Source organism: Acinonyx jubatus, chromosome B3 (assembly GCF_027475565.1).
Source record: "Acinonyx jubatus isolate Ajub_Pintada_27869175 chromosome B3, VMU_Ajub_asm_v1.0, whole genome shotgun sequence".
Classification (NCBI taxonomy): Eukaryota; Metazoa; Chordata; class Mammalia; order Carnivora; family Felidae; genus Acinonyx; species Acinonyx jubatus.
In genome coordinates this window covers 81,728,731-81,756,264 of record NC_069386.1, presented here as the reverse complement: position 1 = coordinate 81,756,264, position 27,534 = coordinate 81,728,731, and the positions used below count along the sequence as shown (strand labels likewise).

At 43.9% G+C, this 27,534-nt stretch overlaps 1 protein-coding gene and 1 long non-coding RNA gene across 14 annotated transcripts in view; one reads left to right on the top strand and one right to left on the bottom strand.

Annotated features, from left to right (window-relative positions):
- Nucleotides 1-27,534, top strand: part of LOC128316017 (uncharacterized) — a 214,345-nt gene that overhangs the window by 52,895 nt on the left and 133,916 nt on the right. The gene's annotated exons all lie outside the window — the stretch shown is intronic.
- Nucleotides 17,419-27,534, bottom strand: part of NPAS3 (neuronal PAS domain protein 3) — an 853,174-nt gene continuing 843,058 nt past the window's right edge. For 6 of the 9 annotated variants that reach the window (XM_027065562.2, XM_027065566.2, XM_027065565.2 and 3 more), the window contains 3 exons: nucleotides 27,359-27,506; nucleotides 23,657-23,781; nucleotides 17,419-21,910 (listed from right to left, as the gene is read on the bottom strand). In XM_027065562.2, the coding sequence (XP_026921363.1) occupies nucleotides 20,559-21,910; nucleotides 23,657-23,781; nucleotides 27,359-27,506 (1,625 nt within the window). In that variant the 3' untranslated portion in view covers nucleotides 17,419-20,558. The remainder of the gene's footprint in view (nucleotides 21,911-23,656; nucleotides 23,782-27,358; nucleotides 27,507-27,534) is intronic. The other 3 variants (XM_027065563.2, XM_053224352.1, XM_027065567.2) reach the window with 1 other exon arrangement.

The following is a 27,534-nucleotide window of genomic DNA, read 5'->3' as shown; positions in this document are numbered from 1 at the left end:
AATGCACTAACAGATTTACAGAAGCAGGGTGTCGAAAGCAGAGGGCTTGGTCAGCTGTGGGAAGCACAGAAAAAAGAGAATCACCGAGGATTCCTTTTCTTTTATCCCATGCCAGCTCTGTCCCTGGGTACGGGAGAATTTACAAGTAATCAGACTTCCAGAAATTCCAGTCCCAAAGACAAGAATGTCCCTATGGTGAGCCTGATGTTAAAACATGAGCTTCCTCTGACTCCCCCATTCCAGACTGCATGTCCTCAGGCAGTTTTCTGGTTCTAGAGAAGGTCTGCTCATGTAGAAAGAGGGAATGAAGAAAATACACAAATTTTAAATATTTCTGAGTCTTTCACAGTGATTTCTCATGGTAATGAGTGGCTTCTGATTACCATTTGGTTTTGCCTGACTATAGGGAGAAAAGGAGATTGTTATGCCAACCTGAATAATTGCAATCAGGGTGACAATTCTATTTCTCACTTTAAATTAATATATTGCCAGCTTGCTGCCTTCCTCAGGTCTTCTGTGCATTTTAGTTACTGTCAATCAGTGTTTTGGGGTCTGGGCTCTCCTTGACATTGACAAGAGTGAGTCAGCCTCCTCTTGGATGACTGACTCTGTTTCCATCTTCTACCCCTGTCTGTTTATTTCTACATTGAACACAGTTACCTATTTGGTTGATTCATCTGTATTAAAATGTGCTAAGACCAAAGGAAAATTTAAATACTGCTGAAGAAAATTTATGGAAAACCGTTTTTGGATCTCATTTGACTTGACTCAATTGTTTCGAAACAAGAAGAGTAGTGTGGGGAAACCAGGACAGTTTCTTGAAATAATCTTGCAAAGGTCGCTTAGAAAGGTCATTTTAATGTTGTAGACCTATGTCTCCTCATTTGAAGTATAATGCTCTTTCGACTAATTTCCTGCCCAGCTTAATGGTACTGAGCCCTGTTAGTGGAAGCAAAAGGTTACTTTGTGAAACAATGGAGCTAGCATGGGGGCAGGGATGTTCCGAGAGGACCCAAGGGTGAAGCTGTTGATTGCCCAGGCATTTCAAATACTTGTTCTTGTGGCCTTGCTTATTTCAGATTGACCAGTTCTTTTGAAAAGCCAGATTATGTGATAAAAAGCACAGAAGGGAAGGTGGTAGAGATCACATTTGGGCCATTTAACAAGGCTGGGAGGGAGACTTGATCGACGCTGGGGCCTTAACCAAAACAACTTAATGACTGTGTTTATTTTGAATAAAGAGGGTCTCAGTTACAAACTAAGGAGGAAGATTTGTTATCTAATAAAAAGGCAAGACCAATAGTTGAGTCAAAAAGTTGGAGGAAGCATGGAACTTATTTCAAAAAACAACAAAAAACCAGTAACAAAACCAGAAAACCCAATGCATGTGTACCTATAACGTTTTGTATTAAATTTGTAGAAATCTAGATGTTTTTACATTTTGATATAGATTCCAGGCTTAAATTTTTTCTTTAATTCTTTTTCTTTAATGTTTATTTTTATTTCTGAGAGAAACAGAGAGTGAGCGAAAGAAAGGCAGAAAGTGAGGGAGGCAGAATCCGAAGCAGGCTGCAGGCTCTGACCTGTCAGCACAGAGCCCAACGCAGTGCTTGAACTCACAAACTGAAATCATGACCTGAGCTGAAGTCCGATGCTTAACCTACTGAGCCATTCAGGCACCCCAATTTTTTTTTTTATTTAGTACAAGTCTACCAATTATAGTTCTGCATAATTTTTCTTACCCAAAAGATATCCAAAACATATCATCATTGTCCAAATTTTAGTTTATTTCAAGAGAGGTACATATTTCAAGAGGTCTCTGATATAATTTGAGGGCAGAATCCATCTAGAATTTTACTTTTTCGCCTTAATGTTTTATAGTCCTCAACATCAAAATTTATAGTGACTCTCCTTTGTGAAATCACCTTTATATAGGTCATTCTCCTAGAAACAACCATTTTCTTTCTTTTCATCACCCTTTTTGAATATTTATATAAAATGAAATAAAAAACATTGTTTCTGTAATAAGCACAATGAGCTTGATTAAACTCTACTGACTCTCAGAAAGGAAGTTGTCATCCATCGCCTCACAGCATCCAGCCTGGTAAGGAAACAGCATGCCCCGGGGGATCAGCCATCGGGAATGTGAGATATCAGCATTCCAGGTGGTCTGCTAGGTGGAGGTGAGATAAGAGAACTTTTCCTCTGTGGACTTTAGGAGTTGTCTTGTCCACATTCATCTCACTTTGGAGTTAAGACCATTGTATTCCAGTGAGGTGAAGTGACCTATAGCTGATCACAGAACAGGAGAACTATTACAGAAGTCTGTTTCCTGAGTCTTAGCTCAATACTGGGTATTGTTCTGTGGTGATTTATTTAGAATATCTGCCCCCCCCCCCCCCCATCCCATTTTATGGAGACAGAATTGACATGTAACATTGTATTAGGTTGAGGTATACAACCTAATTATTTGATGTGTGTGTGTGTGTGTGTGTGTGTATACTGAAATGATAACCACAATAAACTTAGTTAACATTCATCACTTCACATATTTGAAATTTTTTTCTCTCTTTTAAGATCTACTCACTTAACAACTTTCAAATATACGATGTAGTATTTGTTCACTATGGTCGCCATGCTGTACCTTACCTCCTCAGAATTTCTTTATCTTACAGCTGAAAGTTTGTGCCTTTTGATCACGTTCAGCTGTCCCCCCCACCAGGCCCCCACTTCTGCCCCAGTCTCTGGCAGTCACCAATCTCTGTTCTGTATTTCTATGACCTCTGTGTTTTAAAGATTCCACCTGTAAGTTAGATCATACGGTATTTGTTTTTCTCTGACTTACTTCACTTGCCCTCAAATTTCATCCATGTTGTAGCAAATGGCAGGATCTTCTCTTTTAAGGCTGAATAATATTCCACTGTATGTGTACCCATATTTTATTCATTCATCTGTTGATGGACACGGGTTGTTTTCATATCTTGGCTATTGTAAATAATGCTGCAATGAACACGGGGGTGCAGATATCTTATTGAGTTAATGTTTTTGTTTTCTTTGGATAAGTTCTCAGAAGTGGAATTGCTGGATCATATTTTTAATTTTTTGAGGAGCCACCATAGTGTTTTCTATAGTGGCTGCACCTATTTACATTCCCACCAACCATGCACAAGTGTTCTATTTTCTTATCCTTTCCAGGGCTTGCTATTTCTTGTCTTTTTTATAATAGGCATTCTAAGAGGTGTGAGGTGATGTCTCATCGTGACTTGATTTTGTATTTCCCTGTCAATTAGTGATGTTGAACACATTTTCATGTATGTGTTGGCCGACTGTATGTCTTCTTTGGGAAGATTGGGAAAATGTCCATTCACATCCTCTGCTCATTTAAATTGGATTGTTATTATTTTTGGTACTGAGTTCTATGAGTTCTTTATATATTTTGGACATTAACCCCTTATCAGATATATGAGTTGCAAACATTTTCTCCCATTCAGTAGGTTGCTTTTCACTTTGTTGATGGTTTCCTTAGCTTCTTGATATGGATGCTTAACATTCATTTTCAATTATTTTTCCTTTCGAATACACGTTTATAGGGTTATATATTTCCCTGTAAGTAATGTTAGCTGAATCCTACGGGTTTTGATATATAGTATTTTCACTATTGATCAGTTTTGTTTCCATTATGATGCCTTCTTCATGAGTTTTTCGTAATTTCTAAACATATGGTGGTTTTCTAGTTATTTTTTGTTACTTATTTCTTGCCTCATTTCATTATGATGAGACAACATACTGAACATTTTAATCCTTAGACATTGTTGAGGCTTGCTAAAATCCAGCATTTGGTCAGCTTTATAAGTATTCTATGGTGAATTTGAAAGGTTCAATATTACTGAATGCTGTGTTCTATATATGCACATTAGGTCAAATTTATACATCATGTTCAAATTATTTTTTTCTTCCTCCTTGTTCTACTAATTTCTAAGAGAGGTATGTTTAAATCTTCCAGCATAATTATAGATGTGAGTTTGTAATTTTGAAATTTTTGGCTTTATAAAAGTTTAGATTGTGTTATGGGGGAAAACAAATGTCAACTTCTTTTTTTTTATTTCTGGTGAATCAAACATCATTATCAAGAAAGTTTTTTAATTTTAAAAAAAAACTTTATTTATTTATTTATTTATTTATTTATTTATTTATTTATTTATTTATTATTGAGAGACAGAGAGACACAGAGCATGAGCAGGGGAGGGACAGAGAGAGGGGGAGACACAGAATCCGAAGCAGGCTCCAGGCTCTGAGCTGTCAGCACAGAGCCCGACGTGGGGCTCGAACTCACAAACCACGAGATTATGACCTGAGCCAAAGTTGGATGCTTAACCAACTGAGCCACCCAGGCACTCCAAGAGAGTTTTTTAAAAAAAACTTCTTAGTGTTTATTTATTTGTGAGAGAGAAAAAGAGAGAGTGTGAGCAGGGGAGGGGCAGAGAGAGAGAGGCAGACACAGAATCTGAAGCAGGCTCCAGGCTCTGAGCTGTCAGCACAGAGCCCAATGCGGGCCTAGCACTCACGGACAGCGAGATCATGACCTGAGCTGAAGTCAGATGCTTAACTGCCTGGGCCACCCAGGCATCTCAAAAAAACTTGTTTGTTTTCCAGTAACTTTTTAAAAAAAATTTTTTTCTAACATTTTTAATTTATTTTTGAGACAGAGAGAGACAGAGCATGAACGGGGGAGGGTCAGAGAGAGAGAGGGAGACACAGAATCGGAAGCAGGCTCCAGGCTCTGAGCCATCAGCCCAGAGCCCGACGCGGGGCTCGAACTCACGGACCACGAGATCGTGACCTGAGCTGAAGTCGGCTGCTTAACTGACTGAGCCACCCAGGCGCCCCTTCCAGTAACTTTTTAAGTTTGGTCTTAAAATCTCTGTTTCACAGTGTATTTAAAAGAAAAAAAAAAATAGGTGCTATGGCCTTCAGGAACAATTTCCTCCTCCGAAGCCTCTTCCACACCAAGGGGGAGAAAACAGCCCATAACAAAATGGTTAAACAAAAATCAAGCTTTGGGAGACCTGGGTTATCATCCTGGTTCCACCACTTAATAGTTACGAGACTCTGAATGAGTCCCCTAACTTCTCTAAATCTCAGCTTCTTAAACTGTAAGACAGAGATAACAATAGCACCTACCGTTATTGGGTCATGAGGTTGCAACAGAGAATGGCAGTCAAGAATTGACCATCGTGCCTGGCATATGCAAATGGTAACTGTGATTCTCTTCTTGTGAGGAGTTGATGTTTTCTTTGCAGTTGTTCTCAGGTTTCCAGTTGCTCACATTAGGCAGAGTTCAAAGCACCCAGCTGGGGGATGTGCCATGTCTCCAGATAACTGGTGACTGCTTAGTAATGTCACTTTGGGTTCTCGTTACTAGTCCAGCTTCCGAAGAAGTTTCCTCAATTCCATCTATACCAGGCAACGGTATTGCCATAAACCTTCACGCATAAATCTGATAGTGAAAGTTCATTTGGGGAGGCTCTTGATTTGTTCTCTGAGTTGTTGACTATTGAGGCCTTTTGACTTTTTCTCTGAGCTGTGACCACGTTTGATATTGAAGAACAATTCAGATGATGCTTCTGAGGTAAGTGGTTTCACAGAAGACACCGCCTTGCAACAAATGGTGTATGGAATTTCCACGTATTGTCTGTGCAGCCAGGATTGGTTTTCTTTTTGACTGTGAAGTACTCTGCCTTACCAGTGGGATTCTTTCTGTGTCTGGATACACGGAGTTACCTGGAATCCTCACTTGTCAACTGTTGGCTAAAGGTTTAAAGGACCTTATTCCATCCCCCTACAATATTAAAACTTCTAGCTTTTCTTACATATTATTTCTTGTGCTTTCCCATCCTTGTGCTGGAATGTGCAAGGAGCAGTGCAGGTCCAAAGAGATGGTCTTGAGGAAAGAGCTAGGGAACTTTCTTTAGTGATGACCAGCCAGTTCATCAGTTAGGAGTTGAATTCAGTAGCACAAGAGGCTCTCCCTACCCAATAACATGGTTTAAACAAGATAGATGATTCAGTTTCATCTAAAAGATGTTCAGATAGTCCATGGCTGGCATGGTATGGTTCTCAAAGAACTAAGTTCTCCTTTAACCTAGTCCATGCCTTCCCTCTTTAAGGTCATTTCATGATCCAGTATAGCTGCTGGACCTCCAGTTACTATGCTGAGTTACAATCTAGAATAAAGAGGAAAGACTGAAACAGAAAGATGCCGTTGTAGAATATAAGGTTGCCTCGCAGTTGTCATCCTTGCTCGGATCTCACCAGCCAGAGTTTTGTCATGGTGCTGGATCTAGCTGCGAGGGAGGTTGAGAAATACAATATTGTATTCTGGGCAGCACTGTGCTGAAGTTTTGGGCTCTGCGATCAAAGAGAAAAAGGAGAATGGATATTGAGTGGTTAAACGACAGTGTTTGTTACATTGGTATGTAGCTATAGTGGTTAACCAGGGATGATGATTCCATCTGACTCAACTCCAGACTCCTGCAGTTTGGGAACAAGTTCACTCTTTCTGTATGGAATAAAGCCTCCATTGTCTGTCCATTACTTTCTCTCTCTTGGAAAAAGGTAAAGACTACCACACAAGAACCACTGTGGATTGTCGGGCCATGCCAAACAAAGTCAACGGATCTCTCTGGGGAGAAATGGCAGTACAAGCGCAGGAAGTCCTTGATACTTCCTTGATCAGCATCCAGTCTGTCTGATCTCTGTGCACGCCGTGTCTTGTATGACTGCAGTGTTTGTTCCAGAGCCCAGGCTGTAGGGTAAATCCATGTGACGCGCACAGGAAGAAGGGGACAGGGTAGATTCCACAAGGGTAAGACTTTGCCTCAAGTCCGCTTGTTCAGTACCCATTTGATATGAATGGTGAAGGAATTACAGGTTTTCGAAGGAAGACCACACCGATCAGCGTCCAATATAAGGCTGTTCCCTGGAATGCAGCCTTTCTTTTGTCATTTCCTTCAGGTCAGTTTCTGGAAAGGATAGCCATCACTTGCTGTCATTGTTTTTGCCAGAACTGGAAACTTGAGTCTGGCACTTGCGTCTTTACCTAACTTTTGTGCAGCATTTGGTAATGTTGATGCTTCTGGCCTTCTTGAAACCATTTTCTTCCCTGATTGCTGTGACACGCGTCCCTTGACCCTTCTGGCCTCTTCCTTTTCCAGTTTCTGTCAGGGGTTCTGTGGTAGAGCCCCTCCTTAAGGAATGTGGTGGAGGCCTCCTCAGAACAAAGGAAGGCGACGTGGCCCAATGAACTACCATACACCTATGTATAACTCTGACACAGCTCTGTAACTTGGACTGTATCCAATCAGACTATATGTGTCACCATATATGGGAGACAAAGAAGTAGAACTTGCATTAAAGGCTATATCCCGCTGTGCTTGGGGCTCAGCCTTTTTGGGGTCTTAGCCTAGAGCCCATGCCAGCATGAAAAAAGCTGCTTCCTGGAAAGAAGAGCCTTGGTGTCCCGTCTCTCTGTGCGACAATCCTGATACAGTTCATAATCCTGTCACTATTCCTTTGACACCACCCAGCACTCCATTCTTGGCCCTTTGTTCATCTTCTGTTTTCGTATGCAGTGGCCCCTGGACCGATGGCTGCCCCTACTGTCTAAGTGCTGATGTCTCTGATGTATTTTAAGACAGATTTCTCAGAGTGCCTGGGTGGCTCAGTCAGTTAAATATCTGACTTCGGCTCAGATCATGATCTTACGGTTTGTGAGTTCGAACCCCGCATCAGGCTTTCTGTTGTCAGCACAGAGTCTGCTTCAGATCTTCTGTCTCCCTCTCTCTCTGCCCTTCCCCTACTTGAGCTATCTCAGTCTCTCTAAAAAATAAACACTAAAAACCAACAAAAAACCCCCCAGACTTCTCTCTAGAGATCTAGAACTGTTTTCCAATTTCTCACTGAACATTTCTGCCAGGATTCCCCGTAAGCACTGAAAACTTACCACATCTAAAATGGAGTTCTTCAACTCCCCTTACTTGTTTGTTGTTCTCTTAAGCCTTTCCTTTCTCCCATATTCTCCGTCTTGGTAAATAGCAGCCATATCCCCAAGCCAGAAATCCGGGAGTCATGTCTCACTCCTTTCTTTCCATCATTTCTCTCCATATCTAACCAATCACCCAAACCTCTTCTTTCAGGCTCTCAGATCCACCCCCTTGCCTCTACCCTCACCCCTGCCCTCACCCAGGCCCTCATCCTTTATCACGTGGGATATTGCTACAACCACTTCCTAACTGCTTCTATTTAATCCTGGTTGTCCTTGAAGCTGCCATCAGAGTGACCTTTCCAGTACAAAAACTCTATTATGTTACTTCTCTGAATAAAACCCTTTAAACTTCCTGTTGCCTATAGGATGCCATTCAAACTCCTCACCGTAACATTCAGGGTAGCTCCCTAGTTGGGCTGCTGCTTGTCTACATGGCTTTTTTGTAGGACCCCCCCAAAAAATAGTTGCCCCTCCCCCATTTCCCCAGGCATGTGCAGCCTAGCAGATGCAGGAGGGCTTAGAAAGTGGAACATGTCTTTATATGAAAACAAGGTATCCTTCCATTGGGAGGATACAGCCCTGCATAAGGGGATGGGGCTTAGCTTAGCAAAACTGGGGCTAAATCCATCTCATGAAATCGTCAGCTGACCTATTTCCATATCTACACACATTCCTAGATGTGGCCATACTCCAGTATGTTGAATTATTTGCAAGCTTTATCTTGACGCCATGATAGTGATGATGCTTTCCAGGAACCTCCCCCTCTTCCTCTAGCACCCATGGTTAACTCCAACTTGTCTTTCAAGACTTGCTATAAGCATCATCTCCTTCTGGGAGGCTTCTCCGCCCTCATAGCCTGAATTCCTTGCCATGACTCAGTGTACCCTAACACCTGTCTCTGTGTCTGCCACATGACTTTGTCATAATGTTGTAACGATTAACTTTTACATTTGTCTCCCTCTGTACTTGGTGAACAACTTAAGGGCAGAGAGTAATCTTTTATGCATCTTTATATTCCTGGCTTGGTTTGGATAGATTCTCACTAAATTAATGGTAGGGCAACTCCCAAAAATGATGCAGAATGTGAGCTTCTAGGTTTAGACAGAACTACAGGGCTTATATTTATTGTAAACAATTAAGAAAATAATAGTACTATTTAGCAATGCAAAACCATTGCAGAACACTCCAGAAAGGAATTGTCATTTATTTATGAGCAAAGGCATACATTCGAAGAGGCTAAATGCTGACAGAAGCAAGGAAAGCCTTGGTCTTTTGAGAGGCATTTTAAGGGCTGTAAGGCAAAATTAGAGCCAGCCAGACATAGGAGACAGCTATGATGTGAATAGGGCAGATGAGCTAAGAACAAACTCGAATTAAGCCTAAGGAGCAGAAACGGGAGCTTCTGTTTAAAACCCACTTTCGCAATTGACTGCATGTTTGACCTCTGGGCATCATTAACCTCTGTGTCTTAGTTTCCACATCTGTAAAGTGGAGATAATAATGCTTCCTTACTTCAAAGAATTATAGATTAATCAATGTCGGGAAAATGTCTCTAACTTGGGCACTCTATGTAAATATCCAGAGTAGCATGTAGGGAAGGAAGGTGTAAATACTAAAGAAATAAATCTGAGCTTCCTTCTCGTTTGTTCCAAATGTTAAAAAATGAAAAATGATTGCTAATGTCCTCATCCTGGAAAATTCTATTGAGGAAAGAGCAGTTAGATTGGTATTTTGGAAAAAAAGTCCTTTGGATGGCTACGTCTTGTATTCTTCCATGTGATTTCAGAATAGAGGTGTCTGCTGAGGTTTGTGACTTCTAGGTGCCTGGGACTGAGACCTCCTGGGTGAATCATTATGAACCAAAAAAACGTGCTTACGCTGGGAACGCTTGGCCAGCAAATATGGTTATTGCTTGCCCGGGAGTGGGTGATGATCTTAGAGCCTATGTGAGCTTCCTATTTCTTCCTCTTCTCTCCCCATTGCCCAGCTTCCCTCTACCAGAGGGGTGGCCCTCCATGTGATCTGAAAATTAAAATGTCAAGAATCTACAGTCGGCCCCTCCCCAGCTTTCTAACAAGGGTAGACTTCCCAAAAGGGCCTTAGGCTTATTGGCTGGCTTGAGGGCCTCAGCAGGCTGAGTGGGGTGATGGGTGGAAAGGAGGAGGTAGATAGCCAAGAGAGGTCGAATTGCCCCATGGGAAAAAAATGGATCCAACACCAAGGTGTTCTTATGGTGCAGGAGGGTGAGAGGCAGGCACAGGGCCCAGAGCAAGGAGGGGACTGGGCTGGCAAAGGGGAGCACCAAGCGCCAGAGTTGGGGCCTTCATGTGGGGGAGGAAGGGAGAGAGGTTTGGCCTGCTTTTTCCTACTATGAGAGAAACGTTTTGAAGGGGATGTTTTAGAACAGGGCCATGGACTAGGAGTTAGATTTGTCTCTTTTCCATGTTTCCCGTTCAAGAAACGGGAAGATTTTTTTTTTAATGTTTTTATTTATTTTTGAGAGAGACAGAGCATGAGTGGAGGAGGGGCAGAGAGAGAGGGAGACAGAATTGTAAGCAGGCTCCAGGCTCTGAGATGTTTGCACAGAGCCCATCGCAGGGCTCGAACCCACTAACCTGTGAAATCATGACCTGAGCTGAAGTCAGATGCTTCACTGACTGAGGCACCCAGGCGCCCCAAGAAACTGGAAGATTTTAAAATGAGAGCAGCAGAAAGGGCAGCTGATGTTGTAGATGAAATGGCATAGGGTCCTTGAAGCGTGAGCTGCTTTGCTGGTTGCCTGGGGTGGTGGGGTTTGGGGCAGATCAGGCTGGGTCCAGTTCATCTATACCAACAGTGTTGCCTATCCCTGTTCCTGATGCTCACTGCTGGACACTAGCTCTACCTTTCCTTAGACACATTTAGATGCCAAGGACAGGAGAATCTGATCTAAGGTCAAGCCATATATACTCAAGGATTGTTCTCAAGAGTGAGCAGTTCCTGGGGGACTGGAAAGTTTCAGATGCTTGGACTGGTATCTCCCTATTGGTCTTTTTAAATTACATTGCTTTGTCTGCATAGCTTGCCGGGTAGAAACAGAGACCAATGAGAAAGTTCTCTTGCACAAGGAGTTAAGGGCAAGCACCACTGTATTACGGACTTACACACGACCCTCTATTATGTACGACCTTTTATCTTAAGGGGGCACTTTCTCTGTTGCTTTGCTAATCATTTATTTTTCTTTTGAATTGTGAGAAGAATTTATTTTTCTTTTGAGTCACTCTGACCTTAAGTGATGTTAACAACAAAGCAAAGTAGTTGGAAGTGTTTTTTGTACTGTTGTTGTGTTTGGAAATGTTAACCTTGTGTTACGGTCACAGCTAAGTGGTTTAGATCAGACCTAAACATCCCGGGCAGCTGTATCCCTGATTTGTATACAGACTTGGATAAGGCATGGCCGCCCTTTCCAAGATCTGTGCCCACCTCACTCGCCTCTTCCACCTGAAGAAGGAAGCTGTACAACAGGCCCAACCTGTCTGTACCTGTGTGAGCATTATTTAAAAGAGAGAGGCATGTTACTGTTTTGCTGCTGTTGGCTTGCCTTTCAGAGATGGACTACTTTTTCTTGATGGGTATTGCCTGAAATGGAATAATAGAATAACCCTTCTGTCTGTTTTTATCTCCTGAATAGGAACTCTTCAGAGACACTTCTTTGGGGGAGTCTGGAATAATTAATTCTCTCCCCCCCTCCATCTTTCTCAATGCATTTAATTTAAACTTTCTTAATGAAAACTCATCTCTCATAAACGCCGGGTTGGCCCCATTTTGTGTGTGCCTGCTCTGTCCTGCTTTGAGTGATGTGTAAATAAGAGGCAATCTGGTGATGAGTTTTGCTTGTGTGGTGTGGACGGGTGGAGAGGGAGGAGGGTTTGATGAATAGAGGCACCCAGAAAATGTACTTGATAATAACATGGCCATGATTGATGTTGTAATTCCTGAAAAATTATCATTGTGATATAATTATTTGTTTATGAACTGTGCCCTGAGACTCCCAAGTTTGTGATTATTCATGGCACAGATAAAACTCTAAAGTCAATAATTCATCAAGGGTATAATGGTTTTGTTTGGGGGAGCTGTGGGGGGGGTCACATGGATATTACATCCTGTTTCTGACACTTCTGCTATAAATCTGAGAACTCCTTTAGTATGAGGAAGAGCCACCTCCTTACCCTCTGCTATTTTTTTTTTTAAGTAGCTTTAATAGTTTGGATATATTTTAAAAACTGAAACTAATTTTACGCTTCTAGAAAAATTCTTTCAGCATAGGAACGTTATCTGAGTCATTTTTCTTGGTGTATTCCATGACTGCCAAAAAGGGAGAGTTGAATACAAGAATGAAAACAACTGTGTTTTGTCCCCAGAACAGTACAGGATGATCTTACACTAATCCCTTTGATTTTGATCCATAAAAGGGGACAAGAGGAGACAAAAGGAGGTCCATTCATTTTCAGAAAGTTGATGAGTTTGGCCTCATGATTCCTTCTTGAATTTTGAGGGGGGTGATTTGACTCATACATATCAGAAGTCTTAGCATCTCTAACCCCATTCTGCCCCCATAGGAGGGCTGATGTGGTGCTTGCTCCAATTTTTTCCATTTCCTTCTCATGGTGGTTTTTTTTCCTTCCTCAGCCCGCTGGGAATCTTTGTCATGGATGTATTATGTGCCATAAAGGTTTCCTAGATACTGGGGCCAGGACTCACCTCTCCAGCAGGGCTGGGTGAAGCTGTCTCAGAGGGCATGTAAAGTACAATGAGAATGAGAGGTGTTTTCACAGCGACAGGCTTTTGCTCCCTTTCCATGCCTAATGAATTAGTGAACTTCTCTCCTTCAATTGCTTTTCACCTAAGCACATGGCAGCATTATACGGTTATACACCTAAGGGAGGTGGGAGACCTACCTTAACGAAAACTTGTGAAAAGACCAAGGTGTTCTTGTTGACTAGAGGTTCAAGACGAGAAAACAATTTGATCTGGGTGCTAAGTAGGGACTGTACTCTCAGGCTGTTTTAATTAAGAGCTTAGAGTCCGGGGATACCTGGTTGGCTCAGTCGGTAAAGCATGCTATTCTTGATCTCGGGTTGTGGGTTCAAGACCCATGTTGGGAGTAGAGGTTACTTAAAAAAATAAAAAGATAAAAAAAAATACATACCCTAAAATTCAAAATAAAAAAAAGAGCCCAGAGTCCTGAGCAAGAGATGTAATGGGACATCTATTCCATGTTGGAACCAAATCACGCCTGGAGCTCTGTGATTGGTCCAAGGTGCCATATTTTTAAAAGGACCCATTATAGGTTGAATTATGTCCTCCAAAAAGTTAAAGTTGTAGCCCTCAGTACCTCACCATGTGATAGTAAATTCATTTTCTTCTCATAATACAGTACTGTAAATGTAATTACTTAGGATACAGTCATACTGGAGAAGGGTGGGCCCTTAATCCAGTATGACTGGTGTCCTTATTGGAAGAGGAGAGCATGGAAGAGGACAGTGGGGAGAATGCCATTTGAAGACAGACACAGGGGGCAGACAGCCATATGATGATGGAGGCAGAAATTGGAATGATGTAGCTATAAGTCAAAGAGTGCCAAGGATTGCTGGTAACCATGAGAAGCTAGGAGAAAAGCATGGAACAGACTATCCTTCAGAGGCTTCCAAAAAGAACCGACCATCCTGGCACCCTGAATTCAGGCTTATATCCTGCAGAGCTGTGAGAGAACAAATTTCTGTTTCAAGCCACAATTTGTGGTAAAACACAGCAACCCAGGAAAGCGATAGGAAAGCAATGCCAGGGCCTTGACAAATTCTGGTACACCCAGATGACAGTGACCAGGCTAGTGAACGCATCTGCCACAGTGGCACTGGAGGAAAAACTGGAAGAACAGGTGACAGCCTAGAGAGTTCTCAGACCCTGACAGCCATATTCACCTCTTTGAAGGTCACTCAGAAAAAGACTCCATCTAACTCCAGAGGTAAGATTTCAGCTCAACACCCTCTAAAAGTTACAACTATCCAATAGTGGGCTAGAAAGACCTTCACCGCTAGAATTAAAAAGATGTGATTTCTACACTAGAGTTGCTAAGATCCTCTGGATGATGCCTGAGCTTACAGCTCAATGTTTGTCAGTGTGGATATGTTATTAAATGGTACCTTCTTGAGGAACTGAGATCCATTTACTTAGCTGTTTATGGTAGATGACGTCAAAGTTTACTAAGTTACCGACTGATTGGGCTCTTTCTTCTTCTTCCTTTATTTGTTTTACCTAATTTATTGCTGTATATAGAGTACATTGTGTTACACACACACACACACACACACCCACACCCATCCTCCAGCCAACATTTATCAATGACCGACTCTGTGCCAGCTGTATGGACTATCCAGGAAAGCAGGAATAAATGAACTTGCTGCTTTATGCATTTTGCCATTCCTTTTTAGGAAATGCATAGAAACTCAAGCTATCCTGCCAAACCACACTTCTAGTGGAATCTGCCTCTTGACAAGTTATGTTTCATTTCCTCCCTCCCTCCCTCCCTCCCTCCCTTCCTTCCTTCCTTCCTCCCTCCCTCCCTCCCTCCCTCCCTCCCTCCCTCCCTCCCTCCTTCCTCCCTCCCTCCCTCCCTCCCTCCTTTCTTCCTTCCTTCCTTTCCTTCCTTCCTTCCTTCCTTCCTTCCTTCCTTCCTTCCTTCCTTCCTCCTTCCTTCCTCCTTCCTTCCTCCCTCCCTCCCTCCCTCCTTTCTTCCTTCCCTCCCTTCCTTCCTTCCTTCCTTCCTTCCTTCCTTCCTTCCTTCCTTCCTTCCTCCTTCCTTCCTCCCTCCCTCCCTCCCTCCTTTCTTCCTTCCTTCCTTTCCTTCCTTTCCTTCCTTCCTTCCTTCCTTCCTTCCTTCCTTCCTTCCTTCCTTCCTTTTCTTTCTTTTCTTTCTTTCTTTCCTGCCTTCCTTCCCATCCATCGGTATTCTGAAGACCTTTACTGAACAAAGGCTGTTGGTGAATCACTGAGCTAGGCACTAAGGGGGGACATGAAGATGAACGAGGCATGGTTTGTGCTTCCTGGGAGGTGGGGGTGGTTTACCAGGTTAGCCCCTCTTCTTCATAATGATTTACTAGGAGATATATGAAAGCAGGAGCATCTAAGGGTGATCACTCACCTTAGCATACCAGAGTTGTTTCTTAAGCCTGCTAGTTGTTGTCATTCTTTGGGAATTAAGCCCAAGAACGAGGTTGGTGTTGTGTTGCTATATGATATGAACTATTGGCAAAGGTATTTTTCTTGTTCTCCTAAGTCCTCTATTCTTCCTACTTTTTGAACCTGGATAATAAGCCTTTTAGCCTGAACAGACTATCTTCTGGGCTTGACAATATACATTATCTCCTACCTTCAAATGCAATGCTGAGGCCAGGTTGACTTCAAATTGTTGGAAGCATGTTCAATGTAAACAGGCTTTGTCTAGGAATAGGCAAAGATGGGGGAGAATTACAGTCCACAAGGGCTAAAATCCATTTCTTTATGCTCAACTGACGCAAATCTTCCCTCTTGTCCCACCTGCTGCCTTTATTTGAAGTCCTTTTTCTTTTTCTTGTTCCTTATTGCAAAATAAAAAATATCAGTATTGGCTGGGAAGGAGAAGAGGAAAGGTCCGGAGGGCTGGCTACAGATCCCTGTTCTGTCCATGACCTGCAACCTGCGGCCTTGACACACTGACTTGCTGCCGGCCTGGTTGGGGAGAGGTCCTGTGCCTCTGGGGCTCGGGGCCCTGGCTTGGCTGCTGGCCTGGTGCTGGGGACATGGCGGGGCTCCTGGCTGTCAGTGGGTCTGAGTCCAGAGCTTGCTTGTTCTCTTTTTGGCCAAGAGGTGTTTTTTTATTTCATTAGTGACATAATTTAGCATTGATGGGTACAAATAAAGGATGGGGAACTTGCTGGTACTAAGGGAGGCTTGAGCCTGGGGGAGAATCCTAGACTTCTACCACTTCTACTGCAGAAGCTTGAGATGCAGTGAGGATTTCACTTCATCCGTCCCTGTCTGGCTGCTGCTTTTCAACTCTCCTTGCCACCACCTGCAGACCACGGGGCTGAAGCAGTGTCCAGCAATACAGAATTAGGGCCAACCACCACGACCATCAGCTGACAGAGGGTCAGCCCTAGTACCACACTCATCCATTTGCCCTCTGCCTCGGCAGACCCTCCCCTCTACAAAGTTCTGGAGGCCACCCGTAGGAGCCGGCCTCATCAGCACCTACCAGACCAAATACCTCCAGTAAGGTGACTTCAGCTCGCGCTCTGTTCAGGATTGAGTTTCTAGCTTCCTCAGTGTTTTGACTTCTCAGTCTTGCTGACTCTCCAGAGCAAAAGTGAAAGATAAACTTTGGAAAAGTGTTGGGAGAACCCAGTTCAGTGTTCTCAATTACCCTCTCCCTATTTCCAGGTGTTACATATTTCAAGGATCTATAAAAGGCCAAGTAGAGAAATCTAGGGCCCCACCACCATAACCACGTTCCCACATCTGCCAGTCCGAAGCAAGCCTCCATTAATAAAAGGGATCCTCAAATTGGCAAATGTCACTGAAGACTTAAACTAGGGAGTGGCATTTACTGTAGTTGGTGGCTCTGGGACAAAAGCGCCTTTTGCTTCAGCTCAAGCCAATCATCTCTCATCATTTTCTATAGAGCACGGATTTAACATGCAACCCATCTGTATCCTTATTTGAGAGAGAGCAAGTTGAAGTTTTCTTTCTTTTTTTTGTTAGCCAGCTGACCTGCCTTAAAACGTGACAGGCTGCATGCTGCTCGCTGACCTAACCAATAGGACAGCACGATCGTGACTTAACTCGGCTTGTCTGGAGAAAGAAAATACAGATTTAGTATAAAGAGAAAATATAAACAATGGAACAGTTGGTTATACATTATAGATCGTAATAAATGAAAATATCGAGTGCATTTTCAATGATTAATGTATGGAAACTGTCATCACTTACTGTGCATTAATCAAGAAAAAATGCACACTTGCCATAGTGGTTAATGTGCAGGCCCGTTGTTCAGCTTTGATAATGTGCATAATAATGCTCGGTATGACAATGAGTTGGGGTAGCTGAAAATTTAGGATGGTTGCAAGTTTGGTGTAGTATTTGGATTAGCATCTTAATCTGTGCCTTGTCAACCTCATCATTACACAAGCCATGCATTTTTTTTTCCAAAACTAGCAAAAATATGGATGTATCTTTTTTTTTAATCATTTTTTTTTTTTAAAAATCAAGAGTAATGACCAAGGTACCTGCTTAAACAAATACTACCAGCATTCATTAGTTAGGATGGTTACATGTAAAAGAAATGATGCCAGATAGTAACAAATCCAAGAGAAGTTTATTATGAAAATGGCACCTGCGGATGAAAAAATTAAGTTACATAAAGACAACCATGTATGTGACATGTATGAGAATCTACAAAAGTATAAAAAGAACCCTGTTGTAAATGAAGTATGTACATTTCTGATTTGCAGCATTATCAATGGTCAATGAAAAAAAATGTTTCAAAATAAGCCAGGCACTCAGGAAGTTAGGTCCGGTTAGCTTCACACAAAACAAATGTACCATAGCTGTCGCTTTGTAATGTTTTAATTTTTCTTTTCATATATATTGTAGAGTTGGTAACACTGCTAAGGTTTTTACGAACAGAATATCCCTTTCCCCATTATTCAGCTACTTGGCACCAGTCTCCTCATAAAAGTTTTCATATATTTGTACAAGAAATAGTTAAAAACACAGACACAGTCTTCACAGGTAATGAAGTGTTTTTTTTTCATTTTGTAATTTTAAACACTATGGATTTAGACAGCAGCTGTGATTATCTGTTAGTTTAAATCACCAGAAATCATTTTGACACAACACAGAAACATTTATAAAAGGAAAAAAAAAACAAACAAAACAGCTGTCTAGCTGTTCTTTGTAGCTGATAGGTGCATTCCTTTGATTGTTCGATAGCTAGAGTAGAGCTTCCAAAATTAATCTTTAAATATCATGACTGGCTTTCTTCACCTTCTAAACCTACTTAAATCCTTCAAGTAACATCCCCATTAAAATTTGTGGCATTTCACTTCTTTTAGTTATTATTCCACAGTGATGTGGGCCCAACTCATGGAATCACAAAGGTCCTAGAGGAAACCACTCAACACAGTGATATTCAAAGGACAGCCGAATTACTCTATTAGCATTGCACACATAAACAAATATATATGACAAGTCTATATTCCGTTATCCCCTCCCCTGTTGTTTTAAAAAAATGTTGGTTGACCTTTGAAATAATTTTCTGTCTCACTGGTAATTGCTTTATGTATTGCTCCATCAGCCAACCTGGAAGGAAACCAAAGAAAAGCACCCATTGCTTATATAGGTAGAGCACAAGGGACTCTGGGAATGTTAACAACTGAGGCTATATGGCATCAATTTATTTAATATATCTGAGCATCATTCTTCAGTGCTTTGTGTTGCACTCCAGAAGAAAAAAGTCATACCCAGAACTCCATTGTGGGAAAAAATGGCTCCATTAACCTTGAGCTAGTTAAGAGTCTTTTTATCTCTGAGAATGAAAAAGATTTTGGAGAAGGCGGGGAAAGGAGAGATGGGGGAGGGAACAGGGGGAGACAAGAGAGGGAGGAAAAGAAAGGAAAGGTTGGGAGAATATACACCAGCAAAGCAACAGCAGGAATTTCAAAAAGTGAAACGGAAGATTCACAGACAGTAGAAGCAGCATAGGGTGACATTACAGAGGAAGGCCACCACACAAAAATCACTAACCCCCAAGAATCACTGATTCACTAGGACTGCAGGAATGGGACTGTACCACTCCGGACTAGAGATAGAGCACAGAGAAGACAAAGGACAAAACAACTACGTTAGCTTAGTATATACTGCATATAGAAACACACATTGAAATTGCAATGGGACTGACAGCCAAGGACACGTACACATTGCACACGTTACAGTTCTCACATCTGTTATTAGATGCCTTAACAAACAGCTGCCAAAAATGGAGTGGAAGAAGAATTTATACTCGACAGTCATTTGGAGTGTTTGACACTACACTGATTTCTGGCAACAAAGACAAAATAGGATATTTTTTTCTTTTTCTTTTCTTTTTTTCCTTTTTTTCTTTTTTTTCTTTTTTTTTCTTTTTAGTACTTAATGTGCGGTTTTCAGTTGCAGTTATGTTTGAAGCTTATTAACCCATTCTTTAGTTTTAAACCTTACCGGTTTCAACCTAGAAACAAGAGAACCAAAGGGGAAAAAAATTTCATCAAATCAAATCAGTCCCCTAAAATGCAACCTTTTTTTTTTTTTTTTTTAGCAAGAAGTGATAAAAAAAAATCAAAGACATGTTAAATATCCTTTCCTTCTTTTACTCTGAAGTGTTACTGAAGTTGCAAAAATTAGACTCAGTTAGACTGAGAAAAGGGAAAAAAACAAAACAAAGCAAAACAAAAACCCAGATCAACAAAAGGCAGTATGTACCCAAACTGCTCCTCAAATCAGTTTGATTGAGTTTTCCAAAAGCCCCTTTAAAAAGGGCTTTACTGACCCATTAAATTTAATGTGAGGCTATGTTTGTTAGTTGGGAGGTAAAAAATTTTAAGTCCTGCAGCAAACGTTAATGAGGGCTTTGTCTTAACTAACCAAGGAGACTGCAGCAGCGGGACTCCAGACCAGGACAGAACACGTTATTATTATTATTTTTTTTCCCCCAAAACCCAGCCCAGGAGCTGCATTTTGTATGAAGACATTACAGATTAATAAATGATAGCACCATGGTTTTAGAAATTAAGTTAATGTTTCAGTAATTAACATTTAGTCCAACTTTTTTTTTTTAAACATTCTAGTCACAGGCCAGAAATTAAGTTTAAGAACCCAAATTATTTTTATGTGCAAGTAAGAAAATCTTAAAATCTTAACCATAAAAAGAGAATTAAATTCTGCATAAAATTCTAAAATACTATCCCCCCTATCTTTAAAGGAATTAGGAACCAAAACAAAAAACCACCCCATTTCATTTGACTTAGTCAAACAGGGCACATTGTTTATGCTTGTCTCTTTCAATCTTGATCATATCAAGATCTTTAGGAAGAAAAACCCAATGGTTGTCACTTGAGAAATCTCTTGACCACAAGACTGAGTATTCTATGGCAGAGGCATATACAACATTAAAGACATCTTAATAAAGATGCAAAAGGAAAGCAAAACAACCCAACACACATCTTAGAAGGAGACAAAATGGCAGGCAACTGGTCATCTGACTCTCGGAAGGCGAAAAATAAACATATCTTTACAGGAAAGAATAAGTCAAGTTAAAGAAAGAGGGGGTGGAATGGGGGCCGTCGTGGTGAGAGAGGACGCTGACCTGCTCGAATTCAAAGTGCTAGAATTAAAAGGTCTAAACGAAAACGCCGATCGACGATGCCTCCGGGCGGAGCCCTGGCCCGCGCTGGGCGGCGCCTCAGTCCTCCTTGCGCTCCAGAGTCTGTGCCGCGTGGATGCCGTTGCTGTAGACGGGGAAGGGCAGCGTGGAGAAGAGTCCCTCGGCCGTGGTGAACACGTTGCCGGCGGGCATCTGCGTCAGGCTGGCGGCGCTCACGGCGCCGCCGAACGGTCCCGACATGTTGAGCCGGTGCACGTGGTGGTAGAGCATCTCCATGGGCGTCTTGGGGTCGAGGCCGAAGCCGGGGCTGTTAACGTCCACGAAGTTAACAGCGTGCGCGTTGGGCAGCAGGTTGCCCTGCATGGCCAGGGTCACCTCTGCGGGCGCGTAGCGGATGGTGCCGGTGGTGTAGACCCTCTGCGCGGCCGTGCTCGTGGCGGCCAGGGTCCCCGTCACCCTGTGCACCAGCGGGAGCACGACGTTGCCCGCCTGCAACCTCTGCAGCGCCTCCAGGTCCCCAGTGTACAGCAAGGAGTTGGACGCGCTGGGGCCGCTCCCGCTGCCGCCGCCGCCGCCCCCGCCGCCCCCTGGGTGCTTGTCCCGTGGGGACGCTGAGAGGGGGGGCGACAGCGGGTCGGAGGCGACGGGGGCCAAGGCCGCAGTGGCCGAGGCGCCGAACTGAGTCTTGCGGGCGGCGGCGCCGTCGGCGCCAGGCGGGGTGAGGACTGAGTCGGGGATGGCCACGTGCAGGCCCCCGCCGCCCCCGCCGCCCTGCGGGGACGGAAAGTGCTCCGAGCTTGGGGGCTTGGTCATGCTGTAGGGGGACTCGTTCCTGGAGATCTCCCGGTTGGGCGGGTAGTTCCAGATGCTGCTGTCGTTGTCGAAGTTGATGGGTTCCGAGATCTCCGTCTTGATCTTGAGCACCGAGGCACTGTTGGGGGAGGACAGCAGCCGCGGGGGCTCCACCAGGCCGGCGTCCAGGCCGCCGGGGCTCGACGCGCTGGACAGGCGCCGGCGGCTGGCGCTGCCGCCCTTCTGCCGTTTCCGCCTCTTCTTGCGCTTCTGGTGCTTGCTGGAGGCCTGCGCGCCCGCCTCGCCCGCGCTGTCCGAGTCCTTGGCGCTGTCCGACGTGAGCGACTCGCAGTTCTGCAGCCGCAGGTCCGACTCGCTCTCCACGTAGCGCTCCACCTTGATCTGCATGGGGCCCAGTGCGCCGAAGCCGTCCTCGCCCGCCTTGGGGTTCTCAAAGTCCGAGTGCTCGAAGCTGTCGTCGCTGTCACGGCTGTCCGGGTTGCTGGAACTGTGGCCGTCGTCGTTGCAGTTCATGTCGTTGTCGCAGGCGTTGCCCGACTTCTTCCGGTCGGGTTCCGGGTCTTCGCTGTTCTCGGACTGATTACCCTTCTCGTCGGACTTGGAGTTCTCGTTGTCCTCTGCGTGGGGCCAGTGGCCGGAGGTGGCGGCGGCGGGGGAGGAGAGACAAAAGACACCACATTAGCAGGGCAGCGTCCTCGTCGCACGTGCTGGAGGTGGGGGGCAGGGCTGGGGAGGTGTGTTGGCCCACCTGAGCTGTTCCACCACCTTTGCTACCTAAAAGCCTGGGCTTTCTCTCTCTGGAGGGCCTCGATTAGCTGGGCCTTTACTCAGAGTGTGGTTCATAGACCAGCGGCACTGCATCACCTGGATGCTTCTTTCAAATGCAGAATCCCAGCTTTCCACCCAGGCCTGCTGAATCAGATTCTGTATTTGAACGAGATCCCCCGGTGATTGTTTAGCACATTAACATTTGAGAAGTCCTGCAAAAATATTCAGGGAGTCAGGGTAAATAACCTGGAATAAGATGTCAGTGACACAGAAACATGATGGTATGCAAGGTGACTTTCTACAGACTTCGGCCCCTTCCGTTGGTGAACATTTGTTCATTATTGAAGACCACACTCCCTATTCCTAAAGTTGTTTTTCTCTATAGCACTTAGCCATACAGGGAATCAGATGGTGCTTATTTTCATTTACTTTGATCTCTTTCTCCAACAGGAATACAGGCTCCACGGGGCAGGGAATTTTTGTTTTTTGTTTTTTGTTTTTTTTGTTTGGTTTTTTTTTTGTTCCCTGCTAAATACTATGTAAATAAGAAGCAGAGCCTGTCTATTCCAGAACTTCTGCCCTAGGAAAGAACTTTCAAATGAATGCAGTTTAGGATAGGGAAACAATCAAGATCCTCTGTGCTTTTCATATGGGCTCACAGGCCTGGAGAGCAGGTGCCCTGAAGATGGGGGGTCGGGGGTGGTGGGGAACCCTAGCCATCTGGCACATTATAGGGAGAATAGATTTTCCCAGTAACACAACTCAGAAGATTTAGGGACAATGCTGATTTTATAGCTGTGCTGTGATGCTTTCGGATGCAGCCTGCACTAGAACTTGGGCGGATCACGTAACTACTTCATTTCCGTGGAAGATGGTGGGTTAGAAGAGGCTCAGGCTTCTTTGCAGCTGTAAAATTCTGTGAAGTTCTGTGCTCCTTGGCTCTAAGTGTGCCTGTGGAGCGGGGGTTGGGGGTTGGAGGAAAGGTACATTTTTAAATTAACTTTCTTGTGTTCCAAAGAGCTACTCAGGGTACTTTCCAAAGAGTCGTTTACCAATGTCATTAACTATCCTGCTTTGGAGTCTCAATCCCAGCTTGGGAAGCATGTGAATATTTCGGGTTTGAAGCTGCAGGCGGTCTTATAGGTAGCAGAGATCGTGCTGCCTCTGCTTCAGGTAAAGAGGCCAAAGCTTACTATGGGGTTAGGGCATGACTCCTTCTGTGTGGCCAGTGGAGGGCTGACATTGAGTGATTGCTCAGTCTCTCTTGTATGTTTTTGTGCATACAGGCATATTGGGATGCGTGAATTGATGTGTATAAATATATACCTTCACATACATATGCTTATATATACAATATATATGCATGTATATATACCACATGCATATATGTATACATACATGTGTGCACATATGTATGTGGTGGTATACTGATATACATACCTATGTGTACAGAGAGTCTATCAACTTGATGTGACATATGTCTCTCTATGAAATTTAACAGTTGCTCTGCTCTGATGGTGGCTGTCTGGCCATTGCCCACCCCTCATGTTTGGATAGGCAAGCAGTCACTGCAGAACATGGAGAAGTAGTAATACCTGTAATACCTGAGGTATCTTTAGAGTCTGATTCAGAGTCCGATGTCTCCGAAGATTCTGAAGTTTTCTCTGGCAGATGGGGGAGCTGTGCGATATCCATGGGTGTGTCCTTGTACTCGGGGTTACTGCGGGGGAGGGAGGCATTCGTCAGGAGGGCAGACACCCATTCTGCATGGTTTGCTTTTGACCATCTTCTCCCCACTTCCTTGCCCCAAACTTTTGGAGTTTAGAGTTTAAAAGACTGCACGTGAAATCATTTCTCTGCTCGTTATGGGACTTTGACAGGAGCTTGGATTTCATGTGCTGGGGTACAGCCGCACCCTGCTACAATGACTGAATACCCAAATGCTACAGGAAAGCCACTAAAAAGCTTTTAAATAATCAGGTACCACTGGGGGCCAGGGAAGTGTGCCGCTTGACATCCCTCCCATCTAACACCCGGGCCGGGGGGGGGGGGGTGGTGGTGGGGGGCGCGCGGCGGGGAAGGGAGGCTGAGAAGTACTCTCAACTATTCGAATCTTCCTATACCTCCTGGTGTGCCCGATCTTCTCTTGGGCTCCTAATGAGTCCGTTGCCTCAGTTCTCTTGTCTTGGTTCCTTGATGGAGCTTCTCAGCTGTTGAGATGGCTCTAAAGCAACTGATGGGGGAGGTGGGGGGGGGGGGATGTGCGCAGAGCCCTCGGCGCCTAATGATCTGACAGATGCACAGGTGCACCTTGGGATGCACGGATTATGGCTACTGAACTGTCAACACACCCATTACAATCACATTTTCAACTGCTCATGTGGTTTTCACCTGTGGCTTGTTAAGCTGGAACTCTGATTGCAGCGGGGAGAGTCCTAGTGTGAAAGAGGCCCTAACAGAATGGCTTTACCCCCATTTGCACAAATGTGCTTAATTCTTGTTCTATTTTTAATTCAGAAACAAGCCTCTTCTGGAAAAGAGAGTGTGTTCGGCCAGTTTGAGTTCATTATTTTCTAGAAATGCCACTTCAAGGCCAGCCCAGTGTGGGAGCAATGAGGGCTGCTGTAATCTGAAACCATAAGGAAAGCCTCTGGCCTCAAACTGGAAAATGCTGCTTCTACCCTCCATGATGGCCCAGCCAACCAGAGACTTACAATACAGGATTAAGGATTCATTTGTCAACCTCTAGTGAGATTGCTGTATTGAAGGGTCACTGTTTCAGTAACCACTAACACTGCCAATCGCTGGGAGGGTTAATTCACTAAGATGGATCATCAGGCATTTACTCCTTAGTGTGAATTAGCTTCAGTAGCAGAGTTTTCTGTAGATAATCAGATGAGGCTAATGGTGGGAAGGTGGCCTTGGCACTCAGGCCGTCTCTGAACACTCTGGAGTCTGTAATTCGACCAACATGTGAGGGAGTAGGAACAAGACTGGCGGAGCAGTCATTTCAGAACAGGGAAGGACCGTGTTGTCCTTCCGGATGGACCCAGAAGTGAGGGATTCTGAGAAGGAAGAGGTGGCCTGAAAATACTGCTCAGGGAAGAACAAAGAACAGGAATGTGGGAAAGAAAAACAAACTTCAGTGAGCTGCTCTTTTGCTAATATGTAACGGTCGCTATTTTGCCAAGGCCAAGTGCTTTTCTTCTAGATCTTTAGTCTCTAGAAGTGATACCGATGAATGGCAGACATGGTGGGAGTTTTCTCTGCTAAAGCCCATCTGTATTGATCTCCTTTGGTCAAGATGCCTTGGGGCTTCCCAAGTCACTTGTCCCTCAACTTGCAGCCTTTCATTATTGAACTCAGGGTGAGTCTTGAGGTCAGCCGGGAGCTGTCTACCATGTCTGAGATTGAGGCTCTTGAGCCTGAAAACTGGTCTTGGGTACCCAAACTGCTTCCTTCCTCCCCCTATGGAACTAGACGGACTAGAATCACCAAACACTTAGGTGCTTGTATCATTTGATCCCAGGCCAGATCAGTGGTGTGGATCCACAACTGCACAGACTGACGCCTCCTTAACCCTTCTCATTCCCTCCATTTGGGGGCAGAGTAGTCATGAGATGGATGAGGCAGTAAGAAAGATCCAGATGGAAAGATATCTCCCTGAACCAGAGTGACAAGCATGTAGATGACTTTAGTAACCTATGTTACATCAGCATGGGGGACAGGTACCTTGTAGTCTGTGGTGCCCCTGTTACTACTGTCTGATTTTTAATAATAATGGGTCTCCTTGGCACAACACCATTTCTGACTAGCAAAAGAATGTTAATGCCACAATACCTTATTCTATTTTCTCTTTGGCATGTGAGGTTTTTGTTTTTGTTTTTTTTTTTATAACCTTCTGCATTACACATAGCCACTGTTCTGTAAACCTCTTTGTAAAACCCATCTTGAGCATATCACAAACACAAGGGGAAAGCGTGCATGAAAATCAGGCCTCAGAGAAAGCCACATGAAATACACATGCTTGGGCCTTTAGAGAGAATTACTGTAGAGTAGAAGAGGTCAAAAAAGGAAAGAGAAAGTAGATAAATGAAGACTCTTTTAAGTGGCGCACATTAAGGCCCTCTCTAGAGCTATAATCATTAGTGTCTGATTGATATGCTATTGGTAGCAAGCACATTCATGCCTTCAAGTCATTGCCCTCGTACTGGAACACGCTCTGAAGGGTCAGCGTGCTGACGAGCCACGGTTGCCAGCATCTCGGCTCCATTTGGCTGTCTCAAAGAAAAATGGGATTCAGGTACTCCCTGTCTAGATTATCAGCCAAAGGGCACCAACTTCCATTCATAAGACTGATCAGAGGCTTTCCTAATCGGACCGCGTGTGGGTCCTGCTTGGTGGCTTTAAAGCCAAGAGAAGCTCCAAACTGGAAAGACAGTAGTGGGAGGGAGCCAGGCCTAGCATTCTAATAACCTCAGGCCAGGATTGGTGGAGAACCTCCCAGAAATCTTGCTGCCCAAAGCAGACCCCCCGGGGCCGTTGCCCTCCGTTTTCTTTTTGCTAGTTTGACTCCAAAGGCAAAAGTAGATGAGGAAGGAGGGAGAAATGGGGTTGTAGACTAGAATTTAGGAAGCTGTTGAGCCTGGCTTCATTCATGGATGTAAACGTGAGGGCACATTAAAATAGCAGTGAAGGGTGGGATCACACAGCATTAGGCAAAAGGAGAGCGCCTTTGTTGATATACTGATAGTGCCTTGATTCTGGCAAAGCAGCTCACTTCGCTTACCAAAACTTGAATGCCCCAGGGAATCAGATGCTATGTAATCTGTGTAAGGCTTCAAAGGGATGGAATATAGGAGGCAAATAGCGAACCCTGTCACTTCTTCCCCATGCCCTTTTGCTTAATCTTCTCAAGGATGGGAATGCATGAATGTAGGTTCATGTGGTGGGGAGAAGGTGGTGTTTTCTTGAATGCTTCATCTGTAGGCAAAAGTCTGCATTTGTTTCTTCTTCTAGCCTGAACATTTGTGGGGAAACCAAAGCAATGTCTGTAGAGCTGCCCAAATGTTGACAGACCAAGAATTACTGATAATTTTGTGACTCTGCCCCGGAAGTCCCCTCCAACATAGCTCTGATCTTTGCATATGTCTTTGAATCTTGTGGAAAGAAAAAGCAGAAATTCCACATAATTCCACACCAGATACTGCCAAAAGATAATAAAACATGTCAGCTATTAACCACGGGCTGCATATTTTATAACTGACACAGAAATGAAAAAGAATTAGAAAATATACCTAAGAAGATAATTCACCCAGATGATATTCTTCTCATTTGCGTTCTTGGCATTAATAGCTATGGTGGCACTAGACTGTATCCAAATATATCCTCCATTCTTCTGCATCCAACGATAGTACTTCGTCACACACTGGCCCTTATTCAGCACTGGGGGAAGAAAACAAAACAAATGGAA